Genomic DNA, 22,931 nt, shown 5'->3' with positions numbered 1-22,931 from the left:
ATTTCTCAAAAAAATTGTCAGATGACTTAAATGTTTGTTTTTTTTCAATTTCAGTACCAAAATAGCTGGAATTCTATGAAAGTAAGAAGAAAATAGCACATTCTTCAATTCTGAACTACCTTAAATATATGCAGTATAGTACTAGTGAAAAGGTTATGGATAAAAAGTAGAGTATGTAAAGTGAGACACACGCACTGGGATCCCACTGATCATAATGTTTTCATAGAATACTTGAAAACAGAACATTTTACTGTTGTTTTTTAATTTTACCACAATTAAACCTCTCCATGGATGCGACACAAATTTCATACTTGATTTTGAAACATGATATTTCAATGGAATCTTTATTTCTTTATTCATAGATTAATAAGTTATTTTTATCTGTCTTTGCAGAAAGCTACACAGTATTAGAAATATATAAAAATATTGTAGGTTTTATTTCACTGCTTCATCACCTGAAAAATGTTTAGTAAACTATAAATGTTTCTTTTTTGATAACTTAATTCTTTTGATTTTGATTAGATAATATCAAAAATAATTTCTGATTGGTCCAAAATCAACAGTAACACATTGTTGCCTACTCATACTTCCTATATTAGTTCTAACACATAGTTTATTGCATATGTTAGTTTACAATCTACATTATCTAGTGTCTGTTAGAACTTGCAGACAATCAGTGCATTCAGGAGTAAAATACACAGACATTACTTGGTTATATAACCTACAAAAAAATTAAATTATGTAAGTGAACATTTTTCGAAAAACAAATCCTCTCACATTTAAATAAATCCAAGAATCAATTAGTGCTATATTGATAATGGAAAATATGGATTTAATAAAATACTTTCAGGATTTTCAGAGAAACATTACATAATTTTTTTGTTCATGAGCACTTAAAGGTAAGAAAGGTATTATGGTTAATCTACATGTTAGCACTGTACATCAGAAGATAGATTGGCAAAGAACACGACAGTAGAGTTAAAACAGGTCGGCATGAATAAGTGTAATAAAACAAAAAACAATGTCCTTCAATGAGTGACAGTAAATGCACTTGAAATCTTCACTAAATGATAGACTGTTACATCATGACAGTACAACCAATGATAATTAGTAATGCCAGATCGATAACAGACAAACACAGCTAGAAAACGAGCAATAAAATGGACTTACCTCCAGGGTCGATAATTCCATCTGGATGTTTAAATTTCTTTGCCAAATTTGGTAGTTGGAGTTTACAGCAGCCTTGACCAACATACTTTACTTCACCAACCTCTTCAGCGATTGAACTTGGAGCAAACGAGTCCAAGCGGTTACGTTTAGGAGGTGGTCGTGCTGAGCATAAGAAAAAAAAAAGAAGAAAATGATGAGTAAGATGAAAATACAATACGGTTCTAGAATAAAAATAATGATTAAAAATAAAGAAAAAAGAAATCTAAACTCCTAAGCGTAATATTTTCTCGTTCAAATCTTTGAAACGTTCTCTTAGGCAACAACTGTTATGATGAGGAGCATCGATCACTGCCATAAAACACCTTGTATATATTAATCCATTGTCATGCTTCACACAAAGATGAAAAGAAGCAATAAAAATGTGTTTCATCTTACCCTCCAAGAAAAAAGTAATGCTATCTCTGAGTTCTATATCGCTGCTCATGTACTATACCGAGGAAAACAACTGATGTCTCAAATTACACACCCGATTCTTTTCTCATTTGAAAGAATAAAGACTAACATAGGTAGCCTGATGCAAATGTAATGGGCAGCTACAGATGGGAACTCACTTATGTATATCACCTCCAACAACTATTTAAACTAGATGTGAGTCTAGCTCATAATATTGCTTGATGTTTGTCTTTTGTTCCAAGAAAGGGATTCATGATCACAAGAGAATCCTTTTTAAGATAACGAGATTGCTATAAATATTCTTTTTCAACACTTGTATTTGACAAATCTTAACTGCTCTCAGTTTACCACTGAATCTCAAGTTGCTACTGTGTGACGCCTCTCTCATCAATCGTAGCAAGGCAGGAATCGATTCCCGCCTCAACGTCATATGGTAACTATTCATGTGGAAAATCCATTCTAAAGTCCAATCAGAAAGCTATCACGTCTCAATAAAAACACAATTTCTTTTTTGATATAAAATCTACCTTTTCACAATAAAGTCATTCTTCATATATTTAGTATTGGGTAAACACTGCCAGCTCTACTTTATTATTGAGCCATGGTGGGAAAAATACGCTTCAAATTGGACTCACTTTAAAAGAACAATGTTGTGCTTACTCTGAGTGTATACTGATCAAATTTCCGTCTACAAACGTTTTTGATCAAGGTTTCCTCATCCAGAGAATACAAATGTTTAGACTGCAAGTCACTGACAATCAATGGTACAACGACTTGACAGAATTCCCAATGGGGAACACATACACGCAGGCAATTCAAAAATGTGCTATTCATTACTGAAAGAACAGCCTGGGTCAGTCACTTTGGGTGGAAAAGAATTAAGTTCTGCCTGCGGTGCTGCATCAAGTACAATAATTGATAGGAAAGCATATATTTTGTTTGCAAGTACAGGTAATTGACATACATATATAATAATCATATCATGGTCTGGTTCTTAATTATCAACTCATTATTCCACATCTTCTAGTTTCAGGATACCCCTACTGCCATTTCACTCATTTCACAGACAAACAGACAACATTTTTTCATTCATTTTGTGGATAATTTTTGAAGAAAAAAAATATGAAAACAATTTATGCAAGTTTAAGAATGGTAAAAATAGTAGACTTAATAATATACACATTTTAGTCAAAACTAAATCAAGTGTCCTGTGAATAAAATCAGATAAAATGTAGTTGCATATATCAAATGGTAAAGTTTAATTGTGATCTGTAGGTGTATGCTAATACTTTTGATGTTACAAAATTAATCACATCACTCATCTATGGAAACCACTGATAAATTTGATCATTTTTGTCTTAATACTATGAGATATTTTCTCTGAGTTATAATTAATGTAAAGTGATAAAAAAAGAATTCATGGTACATGCAAATCAAAATGTACTTTTTATATTTTATTTAATCCATAGCTAAATCTAATTATTCTAAAAAAATTCAGAGTTCTATCATAAATGGAAAATACTTAAAACAGTGGTGTAATATTTGTGCATATTTTAAATGAATAATAAATCACACAGTCGAATATGAAATACCTTTAGACCATCTTTAGATGCTTACTAGTCGTCAAAACTTTACAAGATATAAAAACATTGGCCACAAAAGATTTTATGATCTTTTAAATAGGGTACTCAATGCTGTACTATTCATCTATCAATATGCAAATTTGTGTCCATCTTCATTTTAATTCTGACATCAAAATGATCAATCAAATAAGTACTACTCAGCAAGCACTCACCAGATTTCTTCACTTTTCTCAGAGACTGTAGATGTAATATATATAAACAATACCTCTTTTTTGCAATTTTTGTTAAATTTATGCATTTGCTTACCTGAATGTAAAAGGAACAATTTATTTTGATGAAAACACAAAAATAGATATTTAAAACAAAACAAAAAGTTGTGCAAAATCACTGTGACTGTTGCACTCACATTGTGGTACCCCTTTTAATTTCTTCACAGTACTTATTTGAATCGTCAATAATGGATTTTTCTTACCTTGAAATCAAATGAACACATAATGGTTGTAACTTGTATCTAACATTGATTTTTGATAAGTGTGAATATGTAATTTGGAATGGTTTTTAAAAATTCTTCTGTGAAAATAATTTGTGTGAAAACTTCCTGAAACCTTGTCATTTCAAAATGCACACAATTCTGTTACATACATATTCACTATCTAGACACTATGGAGCATCAAAACATATACATGTAAATGTGCAACTGAAAGTATCAATTCAACATTTCATTAAATTTAGTAGTTTCCAGCAATTTTACAAAACAATTGTGACAATATTAAAACCAGTATTAATAAAGAATAACAATAACTATAAATGTGATTAGTCAAAACAGACTTGTAATATTAATGTATGCATCAGCACAATTTCTTTATTTGTTAGAGTAATACATGTAACAGTATCCAAAATAATTATGTAAAATCATGATATTTTCAGCCCATACCAAATTAACCAAATTTTTTCTGTTAAATTGCTTTCAGACAAGAATTTTTCCTGAATTTCATGAATCAGTAAAAATCTTGAAATTTTGTATCAATTTTATTGCCATTCTAAAGACACAGCATCACAGAAATCTTTGCAAAATTTTGTCATCATAAACACAATTTAATCATCAAACATGAAAATTAAATGATTTTACAGTATTTCCATGCACCAAAGTATATTTATTTGAGTCAACCGAACCAGCTTTTATTAAAGATATAATAACTTCATTCTGAAATTCGTTGGGATGCCATTAGGTGGAAAATTAAGTGTCTTCATAGTCTGACTGGTTTGAAGTAGACAAATACAGACTGATATAGCATCAACCAATCAGTGCAATGCATATGGTGTAAGTTCACATATGTTCACACTCATTTATGATTTAATTGGTAGGCCTGAAGTCACATGTACGTTGTAGGTCATAACAGTGACGTAGTCAATGACATTGCACTTGACAATCTACATGTATTTACATAAACCACACAATCACATTATGACAATATCTAGAGAGATGTACACTTTAATACCTGTGAGATTGCTGAAAATTAAATTAAAGCGGCATACTATTAATCTTATTTGGAGTATCTCATCATTACAAGGAAATAAGCCAAAGTGGTACACTTGGTAATAATAATATTTTATTTAACCTTTCAAAACAAATTGAATATTTTACTCTTCAACACAATTATTCAACAAACTAGGGAGCCCTAAACACTTGAATTCATTCAATATTACTCTAACATTATTTGAAATAAGCCAGCATATTTGGAATATACATACTTGTACAGTTCAACACATTCTGATGGCTAGTTTGAGAATTGTTAATTTATGCAAATATTTTATTTCAAATTCTAGCGAATGATGTCCAACAATATGCTGATAACCATTAAAGCACATTACAATTTGTTTGCAGGTTATTTGCTACATCTACCTGGTTATTTGCTACATCTACCTGGTTGTTTTCTGCATGTAACTGGTTATTTGCTACATCTACCTGGTTATTTGCTACATCTACCTGGTTATTTGCTACATCTACCTGGTTATTTGCTACATCTACCTGGTTGTTTTCTGCATCTAACTGGTTATTTGCTACATCTACCTGGTTATTTGCTACATCTACCTGGTTATTTGCTACATCTACCTGGTTATTTGCTACACCTACCTGGTTATTTGCTACATCTACCTGGTTATTTGCTACATCTACCTGATTGTTTGCTGCATCTAGCTGGTTGTTTGCTGCATCTACCTGGATGTTTTCTGCATCTACCTGGATGTTTTCTGCATCTACCTGGATGTTTTCTGCATCTAGCTGGTTGTTTGCTACATCTACCTGGTTGTTTGCTACATCTACCTGGTTATTTTCTGCATCTACCTGGATGTTTGCTACATCTACCTGATTGTTTTCTGCATCTACCTGGTTGTTTTCTGCATCTACCTGGTTGTTTGCTGCATCTACCCGGTTGTTTGCTACATCTACCTGGTTGTTTTCTGCATCTACCTGGTTGTTTTCTGCATCTAACTGGTTGTTTTCTGCATCTAGCTGGTTGTTTGCTGCATCTACCTGATTGTTTGCTGCATCTACCTGATTGTTTTCTGCATCTACCTGGTTGTTTTCTGCATCTACCTGGTTGTTTTCTGCATCTAGCTGGTTGTTTGCTACATCTACCTGGTTGTTTGCTGCATCTACCTGGTTGTTTGCTGCATCTATCTGGTTATTTGCTACATCTACCTGATTGTTTGCTGCATCTACCTGGTTGTTTTCTGCATCTAGCTGGTTGTTTTCTGCATCTACCTGATTGTTTTCTGCATCTAACTGGTTGTTTGCTACATCTACCTGGTTGTTTTCTGCATCTACCTGATTGTTTTCTGCATCTACCTGGTTGTTTGCTGCATCTACCTGGTTGTTTTCTGCATCTACCTAGTTGTTTGCTACATCTACCTGGTTGTTTTCTGCATCTAGCTGGTTGGTTTCTGCATCTACCTGATTGTTTTCTGCATCTACCTGGTTGTTTGCTACATCTACCTGGTTGTTTGCTACATCTACATGGTTGTTTTCTGCATCTAGCTGGTTGTTTTCTGCATCTAGCTGGTTGTTTTCTGCATCTACCTGATTGTTTTCTGCATCTACCTGGTTGTTTGCTACATCTACCTGGTTGTTTTCTGCATCTACCTGGTTGTTTTCTGCATCTACCTGATTGTTTTCTGCATCTACCTGGTTGTTTGCTACATCTACCTGGTTGTTTTCTGCATCTAGCTGGTTGTTTGCTACATCTACCTGGTTGTTTTCTGCATCTAGCTGGTTGTTTTCTGCATCTAGCTGGTTATTTGCTACATCTAGCTGGTTGTTTGCTACATCTACCTGGTTGTTTTCTGCATCTACCTGGTTGTTTGCTGCATCTACCTGGTTGTTTTCTGCATCTAGCTGGTTGTTTGCTGCATCTACCTGGTTGTTTTCTGCATCTAGCTGGTTGTTTGCTGCATCTAGATGGTTATTTGCTACATCTAGCTGGTTGTTTGCTACATCTAGCTGTTTGTTTGCTACATCTACCTGGTTGTTTGCTGCATCTAGCTGGTTATTTGCTGCATCTAGCTGGTTGTTTGCTGCATCAGCTGGTTATTTGCTACATCTACCTGGTTGTTTGCTGCATTTACCTGGTTGTTTGCTGCATCTAGCTGGTTGTTTGCTGCATCTAGCTGGTTGTTTGCTGCATCTAGCTGGTTATTTGCTACATCTACATGGTTGTTTTCTGCATCTACCTGGTTGTTTGCTACATCTAGCTTGTTGTTTGCTACATCTACCTGGTTGTTTGCTGCATCTAGCTGGTTATTTGCCACATCTACCTGGTTGTTTGCTGCATCTACCTGGTTGTTTTCTGCATCTAGCTGTTTTTTGCTACATCTACCTGGTTGTTTGCTGCATCTACCTGGTTGTTTTCTGCATCTACCTGGTTGTTTGCTCATCTACCTGGTTGTTTTCTGCATCTAGCTGGTTATTTGCTACATCTAGCTGGTTGTTTGCTACATCTAGCTGGTTGTTTGCTACATCTAGCTGGTTGTTTGCTACATCTAGCTGGTTGTTTGCTGCATCTACCTGGTTGTTTTCTGCATCTACCTGGTTGTTTGCTCATCTACCTGGTTGTTTTCTGCATCTAGCTGGTTATTTGCTGCATCTAGCTGGTTGTTTGCTGCATCTAGCTGGTTGTTTGCTCCATCTAGCTGGTTGTTTGCTACATCTACCTGGTTGTTTGCTGCATCTACCTGGTTATTTGCTACATCTACATGGTTGTTTTCTGCATCTAGCTGGTTGTTTGCTGCATCTACCTGGTCATTTGCTACATCTACCTGGTTGTTTTCTGCATCTAGCTGGTTGTTTGCTGCATCTAGATGGTTATTTGCTACATCTAGCTGGTTGTTTGCTACATCTAGCTGTTTGTTTGCTACATCTACCTGGTTGTTTGCTGCATCTAGCTGGTTATTTGCTGCATCTAGCTGGTTGTTTGCTGCATCAGCTGGTTATTTGCTACATCTACCTGGTTGTTTGCTGCATTTACCTGGTTGTTTGCTGCATCTAGCTGGTTGTTTGCTGCATCTAGCTGGTTGTTTGCTGCATCTAGCTGGTTATTTGCTACATCTACATGGTTGTTTTCTGCATCTACCTGGTTGTTTGCTACATCTAGCTTGTTGTTTGCTACATCTACCTGGTTGTTTGCTGCATCTAGCTGGTTATTTGCCACATCTACCTGGTTGTTTGCTGCATCTACCTGGTTGTTTTCTGCATCTAGCTGTTTTTTGCTACATCTACCTGGTTGTTTGCTGCATCTACCTGGTTGTTTTCTGCATCTACCTGGTTGTTTGCTCATCTACCTGGTTGTTTTCTGCATCTAGCTGGTTATTTGCTACATCTAGCTGGTTGTTTGCTACATCTAGCTGGTTGTTTGCTACATCTAGCTGGTTGTTTGCTACATCTAGCTGGTTGTTTGCTGCATCTACCTGGTTGTTTTCTGCATCTACCTGGTTGTTTGCTCATCTACCTGGTTGTTTTCTGCATCTAGCTGGTTATTTGCTGCATCTAGCTGGTTGTTTGCTGCATCTAGCTGGTTGTTTGCTCCATCTAGCTGGTTGTTTGCTACATCTACCTGGTTGTTTGCTGCATCTACCTGGTTATTTGCTACATCTACATGGTTGTTTTCTGCATCTAGCTGGTTGTTTGCTGCATCTACCTGGTCATTTGCTACATCTACCTGGTTGTTTTCTGCATCTAGCTGGTTGTTTGCTGCATCTACCTGGTTGTTTTCTGCATCTAGCTGGTTATTTGCTACATCTACCTGGTTGTTTGCTGCATCTAGCTGGTTGTTTGCTGCATCTACCGGGTTATTTGCTGCATCTAGCTGGTCGTTTGCTGCATCTACTTGGTTGTTTGCTGCATCTAGCTGGTTATTTGCTGCATCTACCTAGTTGTTTTCTGCATCTAGCTGGTTGTTTGCTGCATCTACCTGCATGGTTGTTTTCTGCATCTAGCTGGTTATTTGCTACATCTACTGTGTTATTTCCTGCATCTACCGGGTTGTTTGCTGCATATACCGGGTTAGTTGCAGCATCTACCGGGTTATTTGCTGCATATACCTGGTTATTTGCTGCATCTACCGGGTTATTTGCTGCATATACCGGGTTATTTGCTGCATATACCAAGTTATTTGCTGCATATACCGGGTTATTTACTGCATACATCGGGTAATTTGCTGCATATACCGAGTTTTTTGCAGCATCTACGGGGTTATTTGCTGCATATACCAGATTATTTGCTACATATACTGGGTAATTTGCTGCATATACCAGGTTATTGCTGCATCTATTGTGTTATTTGCTGCATCTACCTGATTATTTGCTGCATATACCGAGTCATGTAGCTTGTTGTTTGCAGCATTTAGCTGGTTGCTTGCTGCATCTACCTGGTTATTTGCTGCATATACCGGGTAATTTGCTGCATATCACGGGTCATTTGCTGCATATACCGGGTTATTTGCTGCATATACTGGGTAATTGGCTGCATATACCAGGTTATTTGCTGCATCTACTTTTTCATTTGCTGCACATACTGGGTTATTTGCTGCATCTACCTTTTTATTTGCTGCATCAACTTTTTCATTTGCTGCATATACTGGGTTATTTGCTGCACCTACTGGGTTATTTGCTGCATCTACGTAGTTATTTGCTGCATCTATGTGGTTATTTGCTGCATCTATGTGGTTATTTGCTGCATCTACCTGGTTATTTGCTGCATATACCAGGTTTTTTGCTGCATATACCGGGTTTTTTGCTGCATATACCGGGTCATTTGCTGCATATACTGGGTTATTTGCTGCATCTACTGTTTCGTTTGCTGCATATATCAGGTTATTTGCCGCATCTACCTGGTTATTTGCTGCATATCCCTGGTAATTTGCTGCATCTACCTGGTTATTTACTGCATATACCGGGTAATTTGCTGCATATACCGGGTCATTTGCTGCATATACTGGGTTATTTGCTGCATATACTGTTTCATTTGCTGCATATACTGGGTTATTTGCTGCATCTATGGGGTTATTTGCTGCATCTACTTGGATATTTGCTGCATGTCCCGGGTAATTTGCTACATATCCTGGTAATTTGCTGCATTTACCGGGTTATTTGCTGCATATACCGGGTTATTTGTTGCATATACTGGGTAATTTGCTGCATAGACTGGGTTATTTGCTGCATTTACTGTTTTATTTGCTGCATCTACTGTTTTATTTGCTGCATATACTGGGTTATTTGCTGCATCTACTGGGTTATTTGCTGCATCTACGTAGTTATTTGCTGCATCTATGTGGTTATTTGCTGCATCTACCAGGTTATTTGCTGCATCTACCAGGTTATTTGTTGCATATACAATCTGCCTGGTTTTTTGATGCATAATTTTATGTGGTATCAAACCACATGAAATATGGAAGTAATTCTGGACAGAATTTCATTTGATAGTTTTTATAAACCTTCAATACGAAAAGCAACTGGACTGTTATACCTGAACCCTGATTATAATTCTTAGAGTAGCTTACATGCAAGTAGACACAACGAGTTATTTTACTGACTTTAGAAGCACTGTGAAAAGATAATAAAAAGTTCATATGTTTTAATTCAATCATTAAATCCAAAGATTAAACATGATAATAAAAGTGAAGCGTTCTTAATCTAATAATTCAACTAACTAATTAACACTTTGCCTGATATATCCTGCATTTCTACTGAGTATCTTAATCAAAATCTCTGCAGTGATAGTACCAGTATATTTCTAAAGAAATAAACCTGGTCTACTTACAAAAATTTGTATTTGTTGCCATGGTTTTAGCACCAATATGTTAACACAGACATGTCAAGCTAAAGTTAAAGAATTACCAGCAGTGTATGCTATGGTTAACAAAACATTCAGTAATGAATATTAAAGACGATTTGTAAAAAACTATTAATAATAAATTCTACAGAATAAAAAGCGAAATTTTCTAGTCAATTTGTTTTCTTAAATTGAAACACACACACATATAATTGTTTTATTTTTTTAACATGATGCTTTCATTTATTATTTTTCTTGATGGTTGAATTTATTTTTTCTGTGTGAAAAGCTGTGATGTGATTTTGAATTGGTGGAAGTAAAGACCAGAAACATAAATGTTATTTCTAGGCCTAATATTGTTTACATGCATACTAATTTTCAATTAACAGAGATATACTGATACGTACATCTGTCAATAACCATTCAAGTAAACTGTTTATGAATCACTTTCGTGCATTATTATGAAGAGCAAGTTGCATACACGTTAATTATTTGAGCACTATCCTCTATTTTTTATGTATAATAATAATTTGTATAATTTTGCAACAAATGGACATGTAATTTCTTATTAACCATAGCTCTCACTAAATTTAGAAAAAAATATGAAAACAATTGCAGGTTTCATTTTCTGAGAGATGACAAAAGTCGAATATGGTGGTCAAAAGTCATTTGAAATCATGAAAGAGATCCACATACATGTATGGGTATTATAGGACTAACCTGAAGGCCATCATTATACCATATAGATACAAGTATTGAAGACAACTACATGCAGTAATATTGTCTGTCTCTTTTAAATAATCACTAAGCTTAAAGCTAAACAGACTTTTCTTGCACACCTGTGACTAGAGAGATACTTTTCAATTACCGGTAAGGCTATCGGCATTTTGCTGGTCAGAAATACTAAACACGTTCCATGATTATGAGCTAGTTGTGTGTTCCAATTTCTAACCGTTGAATTCAATATAAAGACTTAAAAGTGTTGATTTGAGAAATATGCTTAGTGTTATGCTAAATAAAAGCCACAATACTTTGCTTGAACAAATTATTGATAGAAATTGGTATATGCATCAGTAGCTATGTAATGGACCATCTTTGTGGCTATAAATGACATCATACTGTTGCACTGTGGGAATTATTATCGACAACTTAAGCACCAATGCAACAAATGCTTTTCTGAACATATATCACGGCATTATATTATTATGGCTTTATAATGAATTTAAAATATTTATTAGAGATTATATATACATGTAGTGTATAAAGTTGACTTAGTTTGACTGAATAAAATACATGGTTACTACCGATGAAAAATCAACCCAACAGTTTTAACAGTTTGCAATAGCAAGCTGATATTACTAATTTGTTAGCAAAACAGTGAGCTATATTTCAATATTGCTGGTTACGTTGTTTTTTTGTTCACAGTATTCTGCCACAAATCCAACATTTAATACTGTAATTTAGTTAGAAGGAATCACAGATTTTCATGGTAATTTTATATTCTGAAAACCCATCATAAAAATATTCAGGATAATTTTCTTTACTGCAGTGCATTTAATTTATTTTTCTAATGAAGAGTATATGTTGTTCTGATTTACCTTTATAGCTAAAATGTTAAAACAAAAGCGTTGTTAGTTGACTCTGCTATTAAAACATGTGTTTGTTCATTTTCAATAATTGTTCCACCATCAGTAAGCCTGATGTGTTAATGAAGTAGTTTATAATGATTTATTAAGCAATAATACTAAGATAATCTGTGATATTATACATTAGTAATCTTTCTAAACAAAATAATTTTCAAATGCAATTTAATAATCTAATTTCTTTATGACAAAGAGTAACACAAGTTTTGTGCGTCTTGTTACTCTTCGCAAAACACAACTGTAAATTATTGTTTATAGGTTTGTTTAAAACTAATGTCAAACCAAGAATTATTTTGAGAATATGGTCACCATTTAAAAATGTGTCATCTACACTAACAGAAAAATACACTACTTAATAATATTTGTAAAATAAAGTGTTTGCAACAGTGGCATTAATGTATTTCAATTTGCTACATGAATCTGAACAAATTTGTGATTTTTAAATATTGCTATTTTTTCCATGTTTCCCTTGTGACCAAGTATGTATCTAGCTATGAAAAACAATGTAGTATTAGACATCACAAAAAATGTATTCTAATCATTGTTCAATGGTTTGACTAGAGTAAGAAACGGTTATACCAGGGTGTGTTTAATGATTCCACAGCTGTGTCAGTGTTCATTTCAATTCTTGTCATCTAGTATACAATTCATGGCAGAGTACACATTTCAAATGTTCAATATTTGCTCCATTAGAAAAATATCTCCTATAGAAGTGCATATAAAAGAAAATTGAAGTTGCTATATACTGAATTATTAAAATATTACTTATTGCGACGTTACCTCTGTAAAGCACATTCACTGATAGAGAAAATATTTTACAGAAAATCACAATCATAACAAGATGTAAATCTAATTAGTTTAAGGCTTGCCCATATTGAGTATGGGTGTAATGTTATGCTGTGCATGAGTTGTACTGTATTCCATCACTGCCACCAATGTCAATCACTCAGATTTAGAGGTTTTGATCTCTAGCCATGCAAGCTCAAAAATAGCCCTTTAGTGTCAACGTAAGTGCTCTAATTTAGGCGAGGGTTCTTCGAACCCGCCTATTCACATAGTACATACCCACCATAGACTCCGGTCAGTCAAAATGACTATTTTGAACTGTAGGCATTAATCAGCGATTCTGCCGGTGACGGAGAGATAGAATCCAGGTCAGGGGAAGCCCCATGACCTCAAGATTCTTTTACCCCTTACGTCACGAACCCACGTGACCGAGGCTACCTGGCAGCGCCACAGGTAGCCATCCTTCACTCTGGTTCCTTTCTCTCCGCCTCGAGGACTTAAACCAAAGCGATGGAAAGAGTGGGGAGGTTGGGGGGGGGACCCAGAGTCTATGGTGGGTATGAACTATGTGAATAGGCGGGTTCGAAGAACCCTCGCCTAAATTCACTACGTTCAATTACCCACCATAGACTCCGGTCAGTCAAAATGACTATTTTGAACTGTAGGCAGAGTCAGACACCGATAGGTGGCGGGTTTTTCCAAGCAAACATAAAAAAAAAAAAAAAGGAGAATGATGAAAGAATTTCCCCCAGTCCGGGATGAAAAACAAACCCAAAAACCTAAGTTAAGACCCAAGAAGGGTGGTGTCTTACCTTGCCTGTGCTGTCCCAGAAGCAAGAAGCCAATGCTGCTGTGGTGACAGGGTTCGGTGTGCCCGAGAAAGCTAGACCCAAGCCGAACTCGGGGGTGATAAGCTTGAAGTAGGACCGAAACAGTTTGCATGAGGGCGTAGGTCGACAGATGCGAAACCTGGGAGCTTCCAGGAAGTGCTAGTGGAACAGACAATCTGCCCACAAAAATGCCGAGACTGACTTATCGCCTTTGCGCAGAGGCCCCTGCAGTCGTTCGGGCTGGGTCAGCAAACAAGACCTGACCCGCTACGACAGAGCCTAACCTGAAGAGACCCTGCTCAATAGATTAGGTGTCTCCTAGGTAGTAGTTGATGAAGACGTTCTGCGTTCTCCAGAAGCCTGCCCTCAGAATGTGTTTGAGGGGGGCACCTGACGCTAGCGCTAGTGAGTTGGCAATCGCACGGACCTCATGTTCTTGTACTTGGTGTCTCTGCAAGGTCTGTGTTGAGGAGGATAGTGTATTATAGACCTCCAATACAGTCGCAGTAATTCACCTGGGGATGGAAGTCGGGGAAACCGGCTTATCCCGCTTGCCAGGGTCGTAACACAAAAACATGTGTTTGGTTCCCCGTCTAGAAAACCTGGTACGGTTCCAGTGTTCTCCACAAACCAAAATAGCTGGTGGGCGGCCTAATTAGCATAAATTTGCATATTAATTTGCATGTCATTTACATACATCTTTCTAGCATTTATGTCATGAAATGCAATACACACTAAGTTATTTACTATTCTCTTTTTAATTTAATTGAAACATGTTACAATTTTTTGAAATACAAACAGATTGGTCACTATTAATATTTACGAAATGCAAAAAGTTTGAAATCGGTGATTTATACGTTCGCAAATTATTCTGCATTCAAGAAATGCAATTCGAGTAACCAAGAGCAAGTACGAGTTATAATGTAGAAAATATACGAGGTGATTTGTTCCCGACGCCAAAACGGACGATTTGGCAAAATAAAACTCATAACATTTTTTATTTGTGGCATCAGTACTCACCCGTGCCAACGGACGGTAAGATGCATTTACGCATGTATGGTCACGATACGTTGCGTTTTCACACGTTGTTTTGGGATTCAAGAAAAATGCTAGCAATCGGCAAAATAAAAGAATCTGCTATGTTCTCGAAAGATTAGACATAAAAAATGGATAAATGAAAAAAGTACGTGGAAAAGATAACTAAAATATTATTCAATTACAAATACTCGCGGTAAACTAATCTGGCAGCCATGTTTGATGTTTATTACCGCTTTTCGAATTCAGTACACGAACACCCAGAATGCGCTGCTCCTCTATGCAACTTAGATACTAAATCGTTACAGCGCCAACACCGGTGGGTGGCCGACGGTCGTTGAATGGGGTAGGTCAAAAGGTCACCAGTTTGCCTTCTCCATGCTGTTTTCACGATGAAAATCGAGCGAACGTAGAATTTAAATTTTTGTTCGAGTTTACGTACAATATGCTAATATATTTGTTTATTTTCTGTGCATATACATTTCGTTCGTATTTAATTCTTTCTTTCGTGATTGGAAGACGATTATTAAAAATACAGCTGTAAATTGAAACCACTGTAGTTGCGTATCGTGAGCAATAAATGGCAACAAAGTCGGGCGACGATGAATTCAGGCGATTGACACATTGCCATGAATACACTTGATAACTGCTTGCAGACTTCCTGTGGTCATTGTTTATGTTTGGACTCTTGAAACAATAGCAAAATAAAGGGTTGGGCAACTACTCTTTTGTTTAGGCTTGGGAAGAACAATGCAAGCTTTTTACAAATAATTTCAGCTGGATGTAGGTTGGTGGGCGGGTGTTGAGAGTTACTAGGCGGCCGTAAAACTTGATGGGCGGGCCGCCCACCTAAAACCCCTTGTGGAGAACACTGGGTTCTCGTAGCAACTCAGCGCTCGGACCGGGCAGAGAAGCAATTCCTCCTGATCCTCTGGACTGACAATATTTGCCAGCCGGGGGATGACGATCGGTTGAGGATCGTGTCCTGGGATTTGGTTCTTGGCGAGAACCCGATTCGTGTCTTAGTACAACTTGATCGCCCATAAAAGCGGCACAACCGTCCGCAAAGGATAGTGCGCGCCTAGCTTTGACCGACGCCTACCTGAGGCGAGAGCCAGTAGGAAGACTATTTTCCACATCAAAAATTTGAGTGGTGCTGATTGGAGAGGCTCAAAAGGTAGTCTGCTTAGAGCAGACAACACAGCCGACGAGTCCCAGTTGGGCGGCTCCCTTGTATGGGGTCTTGGCGTCTGGAAAGCAGTAAATAGTCTCCTAAAAATAGGACACTCGGCTAGTCTTGTTCCTGTACGTTCTGAGTGGTGGGGGGCAAGACTGACCTGTAGCCAACGTTCGCTGCGTAGAACAAACCCACTTCGTAAAACAGGTGGACGATGGAGCCTGCTACCTAGCCAATAGAGGGATGGTATGGATCAATCTCCCTTCCGCTACACCAATCAGTGTATGCTTGCAGCCTAGAAATGTAGGCCGTGTAGGTGGAATCCCTGTTCGCCCTGGCCAGGACATTGGCAGCCCGCTCAGATAAGGCTTTCATATGTGCAGGTCTACTGAGAGCCTCTATGCGTGTAAGTGATACCTGCTGGGCTCGTTGGTAGTGCGCCGTCTGGTTGGGACGGCAGGTCCGGTAAGTCCGGAAGCACTGCTGGCGCTTCGACTAGCCTTCCCAACAAAAAGTGGAAACTAGGCCTTGCTTGGCCGATTGGGTGCAACCCATGATAATATGCGGGTGTGCACCTGTCGAAGCTTTTCTCCTGTGCCCAGTGAACTAGCGGGAAGGGAGGAAAGGCGTACACAACTAAGTGAGTCCACGGGGCTAGCAAAGTGACCCTGGCCCAGGCTCCTGGAGTCAGCAGGAGTGTTATGTACGTCGGGAGCTTGGCGTTACGGGGTGCGGCAAAACGGTCCAACCTTGGACCGTCCCACGACCGAAACAGCCTAGAGGCTACCCACTGGGGTATCAGCTACTTCGTGTTCTGGAGACGGAGCCGCCCTGAAAGGGCGTCGCCAGACTGTTCCTCACCCCTGGAAGGTGGTGTGCAGTTAGCTCCACATTGTATTCCAGGCACCAAAGGAGGATTTGCTCCGCTAGGACTGACAACGATGGGGAACGTGTCCCCCCCTTCTTCTTGAAGGAGACCACTGCTGCGTTGCCTGTGCGGAGCAGGACTCTGTGGTCTCGAACTACGGGTAGAAAGCGTGGAAGTGCTAAGTACACTGCTCTCAGTTCGAGCCGGTTGATATGGTAGTCCCGAAACTAATGCCGGGGCCATATCCTTGGGCTTATTGGCCCAATAGATGCGCTCCCCAACCCTAGGGGGAGGTATCTGTTACCAGAGTCATACCTGTGGCGAGTGGGCCCAAGGGGCTCCCCTGTCCGAGGTTGGCCAGTGACGACCACCAAGGCAGGGCTTCCTTCACTTGGTCCGAGATCGAAACCCGCCTATCTAGTTCCCATAGGAGAGCTCGGCGCAATAACAAGCGTTATACCGGGCGGCTGCGTAGTGCGGCCTGGAGAACGACCCTTCGAACCGAGGTCATCATTTCGATGATCCGTGTTAGTTCGCGGAGGGACACAGAGGGAACGCTGACTAGGCATTCGGCTAGGCTGCCTAGCGCTAAGCAATACGCTTGAAATAGCTAAGCCAAGCATACCTCTGTGTCAAAACTCCATGCCCAGGGACACCAACTGCACGTTGGGTCGAAGTGGGACTTGTCGATTTACCAATGAGCCCAACTGGTGAAGTAAATCCCGTGTTAGCCTGACGCGTTTGGCTATTACCCCTTGCCCGGGTTGTTGGTAACCGGAAGTCTGGGTACGGATTGAGGTGTACCGACATCTGGTGAAGCAGTAGCACTACCTGTTTCATCACTCTGGTGAACACGTAGAGCGCTGTGCCTAACCCGAACGGGGAGGCACCCGAGATTCGAATACTTGGCCCAGCTGGGCGATTCGAAGGAGATGGCAACTCGCTGGGTGCATCGGTACATGCAGGTAGGCCCCGCTTAAGTCTAGTGGGGCTACCCAGTCAAAACGGTGGATGGAGAGAAGAACCCTGAATGGCGTCTCCATGTGGAACCGATCGAGGAGCACGTACTGATTCAGTCTGCCTAGGTCCAAAACTGGACGCCTGCCACTTGTAGATTTGGTACTACGGACACATTTGGGTAGAAGCCTGGCATTAGTTCCGGCTGATGTACCCTGTGTATGGCGTCTTTCCCCAGCAAACTGCTACTTCCTGTCTGATTGCTTCCGCCTTGCGGGAGTCCCCTGGCAGTGCCCAACGATGGGGACACTGACGGGGGGAAAAGGAGATTTCAGCGGTATCCCGTAAACTGATGTCACCACCTGGAAAGGTCCAGGGATCGGTCACCCGTTGTCTCCAAACCGGACTACACCGGCGCAATCTGTGTTGACAGGGATATGTGGCCATGTGTTCGGCAGTTGCGAGGGGGGGGGGTGCGCTTCCTTCCCCCATGAGGTGAGTTCCCCAAGGCCTGAAGTAGTCACTAAGTTGTGACCTGGCCATTCACCGAACACGTGCCTGTCCCCCCCGGTTGCAGAGGTGAGCGTCAAACATGCCTCCCCTGCTGCCGGGGAGATGTCCGCCCAGGGAGGGCGAGGAGCCACCACCTGGCTCTTACCTCCCTGGGGGCACACTACTACCCTCCCCTCCCATGGAAGGGTATAAGCGCTTGCCTCCTGGCTGACTCCAGCTAGCGGTCAACGCCCTAAGGCATTGTGTTTTCTGTGCTTGGGGTGCCCTCCGATTGCCCATGGTAGGACCAACTGGCTAGCGGGTTCAAACTGAACCCTCCGGTTCATTGCACTCCGAAGCTCCGAGACTGTGCACACCATTCCCTGAACAAAGAGGGTGGAGGGAGTCCAGTCTGTGTGACTGAGGCGGGGACGTACCCCGGCTCAGCATGTCGGCAAAAACACATGCGTCTAAGGCCGCATCTCGTAGCATGGTAGTGGCCCTGGCCAAGAGAGCCAGGCGACACTAGGGGGTGTCGCATGTAGATGTGCGGTGGCCCACCAGTAAAAATGTTGCCTGGTCTAGGAGGCTGGTGCGTTCTGCCTCCAAGGTCTCCAGAGTGCTGGTCACGCATAATGTGCTCAAGCAACTCTGCCCTCAGGGCTAGATGGGTCGTCTTCAATTGGGAAGGACACCCATGGAACGCGGTTTGCCAAATTCGTGGTACCGGGGTCTGGGGAAGGAGCCCTGGAATCCGGTTGGGGGCGTTTCGGTCTCATCCCACGCTATGGGGTCTGATCCCAAAACCACACCGACCGGGTCGCGTTTGGTCCAGTGGGAAGTGATGCCTTATGTTATCCCCACTCGAGGGCCTTAAGCATTACATCCCCCACGGCTGACGAACGCCGCCCATCAACACCGTTTGCATGCTCTGCGCCCCACTCCGCACTTAGGCGGACAGGGAGAGACTTGCCGACGGGGTTGCTTTGGATCCCGACGCCCGTGATCCCATAAGCGTTGAAGCAACCTTAGGTGGTTGCTTTAGGATCAAGGGTGGGGGTATATACATCGTATCACTGGGATCGATGATACTCCGCCTCACCCCAAAAGCGCGGCTCACCGAGTCATACAGATGGATGACTCTGAGGGAACGCCCGGAGTACCGGCTGTATCCGACGTGAGCGAACTGCATCTCCTTTCACTTTAAATATGTGAGAGGGAGCGTGTTCGACTGTGCGTCTCATGACAGGGTCGGTTCCCTCTGGGGACACCCGTGGGTCGGTAAGAAAGGAGTCAAAACCCACACCTGAACCCTGCCCTGAAAGCCCTGCTCCGAGATCGGAGACTTGGCTGCCAGCACCCCGTTGGCATTCAGTGCCCGAGGATCCAGAGACGGACCGGGGCAATTAGCCTGGGCCTCGGCCACCCCCCAAAATAGTGGGAGAGCCGTGCCTGGGAACGGGGGTTCCCCGGAAGAGACGTGTTTGAATGCAAACATGCTTTCACGTCTCTTCCTGTTTGCTCACCGAGGGGACACAGTGGAGACAGCTCGCTCCGACTGCGTCTGATCTACCCAGCCTGCCAGGGACGCAATTGCCCCGACAGTCCTTCGACCAAAGCCCTCAACTCGGAGGCAAACTCGGCGCTGTGCGAGGAAGGGTCCACGAAGAGACCCGCAACGGGCCCCATAGGAGGAAAGCCTCCAGGGGCACAGCCTCGCTGCAGCCGGTAAAATCGGGTAAAAACACCGCCTGAAAAAAACAGACTGTGAGGATGCCCTCCGATCAGCGGGGGAGACCGAGAAAATATTGGTACCTCCGCCGTCGGGCCTCTTACTCGACGTCCCGGTACATGAAGTACCGGTAGCCGAGCGTGAGGACTTTTCCACTCATGCAAAACACGCAACTCACTTTAACCAATTTGTTTACTGGACGTGCGACCTTGCTGTGACGCGGTCAGTGTCAGCGATTTTGATGGCTCTGAAAGAAAATCTCAGGCCTCAGAACTGCAGTGAAAAAAAAACACGCTTTCACGCAAAAAAACCCGAAACCCACACGTAGCCACGACAAAGTATCTCGGATGCGGGTTCTATGCTGGTAAATTCTGAATAAACCACTGTACGGTCGGCTCGAAAAACGAGGAGACCGGAAGAAAAGGGCAGCGAGCCTTGGAGCTGTCATTACATCGATATATTGCTAAATACATTAAAAATAAAGACGACATGCATGAGGGAGACGAATCACAGTTGTAAAAGGTGCCGCCATGAAATCAACATGTGACTACGTAGTGGCGCCGGATTTTGATTTCTTTGCTGAGAAAAATACTACACACAAAGGGGAAAACGACATGAGGGTAAAAAAAGACAAGGAAAACTTATCCTACCAGCTACCATGTCGGATGCCGAGCAGCGGCAACAACCCAAGCTATAAATCCGGACAGGAAAAAAAGCAGGCGATCCAGCAGAGCTCGCTAGATTTCATCTCCACTCGAGGCGGAGAGAAATTAAGAGTGAAGGATGGCTACCTGTGGCGCTGCCAGGTAGCCTCGGTCACGTGGGTTCGTGACGTAAGGGGTAAAAGAATCTTGAGGTCATGGGGCTTCTTCCCCTGACCTGGATTCTATCTCTCCGTCACCGGCAGAATCGCTGATTAATGCCTACAGTTCAAAATAGTCATTTTGACTGACCGGAGTCTATGGTGGGTAATTGAACATAGTGAATTTAGATGTCAGACAAGAGTGAAAGGCCTTGACTTCTAAAATACCGGATTCAGCTGATACCCCGCCCTGGGCGATCTTATGGAGGATTCGATTATTAAGAAATTAAATGTGGACCAAAAGATTGCCCGGGCGATGTTATGGCAGATATTACGAAGCCCATCTTGACTGGAAAAATAACCCTGCGTTGATAAAAATGGTCTCAGAAAAAGTTTAGAAAAAATAATATTTCGCGTTGACCAAATATAATCATGCAAAGTATACATTCAAAGTGTTTTAATACATTAGTGAGAGACTGCATTTTACGTGAACAAGAACATGCACTAAGAAGGAAAAGCAAGCCAAAGTCAAAACGGGGTGCATCATGGACATGACACAACACACGCTGTGACAACTGAGTGATCAGTGACGTCATTTTGGGACGCAATTGAACTTCAAGTACTTCTTTGCGAAACTTGCTGCTGACATCAAGTGTGTGTTGACCGAAGTTTGACCCCCAAGTCATGCACTGAACTGGCGCGTTACCTTAGCAAACCTTTTCTTTCGTGCTCCGCACGTCGATCTAGTAAAATTGTTATTATATCCCAAGGTACTGTAATTGTGCAACTTGTATGCAACTCTGTACTGGCTTTGAATATATCAACGTTGTTTACTTAGTGCTCTGCTTTTCTAATTTGTTTACCATATTGTACAGGCTCTGAATATTTTTACTTTGTAATGTATTGTTCTCATGATAATTAAGTAAACTCAAGTTATTTTTTACTATTGGGAGGGCACTGACCCGGGGTACTGGGTCTGTGAATATTTCAATATTACCGACTTGATAATGCATTGCATTCGTAATAATTACGCAAACATAAACATGCATGGGCACATTTAAATCATTGAAAAAGATAGTAGTCAGGTGTCTACAGAAAGTCGAGAAAATATTTTAAATACTTGTGATTCATCTAAGTTCCACTTCCAATGGTTAATTATTTTATTTGGAAATGAAGTGAACATGTAATATAAACCATACCATGCGTCAAGTTAAGTTTTACTATAATATAATAAACTCTGGGCAGCGCACTTCGATCGTATTATTCACGTACATTTCGACTGAACTCTAATAACTACGTGTTTGAATTTTCGGGCGGTATTGGGCAATGACCTCCAGAGTTCACACACTGATATTTAAATTCGAGCCACCCAGCTTGACGCAAATCAGTATAGTTACTTGTCATTTGCTCGAAAAATCTTTCAACTCTCACAAATACCATGAACGCAAAGGGTATAACTGGGGGTTATCTGAAAGGGAACGTTTTTTTTATAGAACGTACATGACTGCTTAACTCTGTGTTTTTTAATAATCATGTTGCATGTAAAACGCAGGAGACATTTTAGTTCATCCATTTCTTGTTTACCGATCTTAAACTTTTTGTCTGGAATGTGATACAGAAAAAGATTAAACATTACTGATACCTACCATTGTTAAATCAACCAAGATGCTCGAATCAGGAAGGCTTGACTATTTTAAACTTCGTAAACAGCATTCTTTTCAAGTGTAGACTTTATTCGAGTGTAATAAACGTAAGTGAAATGTATTAACGAGTCATAATACGCAACAATTCGTATTCAGAATTGGATTTATTGGAGTTTTATGCTTTTCGACTTCACAGTGAATTATTTTTAGCGTCATATTTGAAATAGCATGCTCGATGCAAGATGTTGGACGGGAAAATTGGGGTCTGTAAAAATGTTTGTTGTTCAGTCAGGCAGTGCATGTAGACCAAAACATCGCCCACTATTTGAAACATCGCCCATGGGCGGGGTTTAGGATGGGCGGGGTATCAGCCGAATCCGGTAGGTGTACTGAACTGTTTTACTCATACTCATTTTAATGCAATGTTTATTTACTT

General features: G+C 40.7%; 1 protein-coding gene across 1 annotated transcript in view; it reads right to left on the bottom strand.

Annotated features, from left to right (window-relative positions):
- LOC100378354 (uncharacterized) overlaps positions 1 to 22,931 on the bottom strand; it is an 88,024-nt gene that overhangs the window by 50,820 nt on the left and 14,273 nt on the right. The window contains exon 6 of the mRNA XM_085500550.1: positions 1,171 to 1,332. Within this exon, the coding sequence (XP_085356676.1) occupies positions 1,171 to 1,332 (162 nt within the window). The remainder of the gene's footprint in view (positions 1 to 1,170; positions 1,333 to 22,931) is intronic.

This window comes from Saccoglossus kowalevskii, chromosome 6 (assembly GCF_978046115.1).
Source record: "Saccoglossus kowalevskii chromosome 6, keSacKowa6.1, whole genome shotgun sequence".
Classification (NCBI taxonomy): domain Eukaryota; kingdom Metazoa; phylum Hemichordata; class Enteropneusta; family Harrimaniidae; genus Saccoglossus; species Saccoglossus kowalevskii.
Note: the sequence above shows the minus strand (reverse complement) of the source record. Positions and strands in the feature narration are given on the sequence as shown.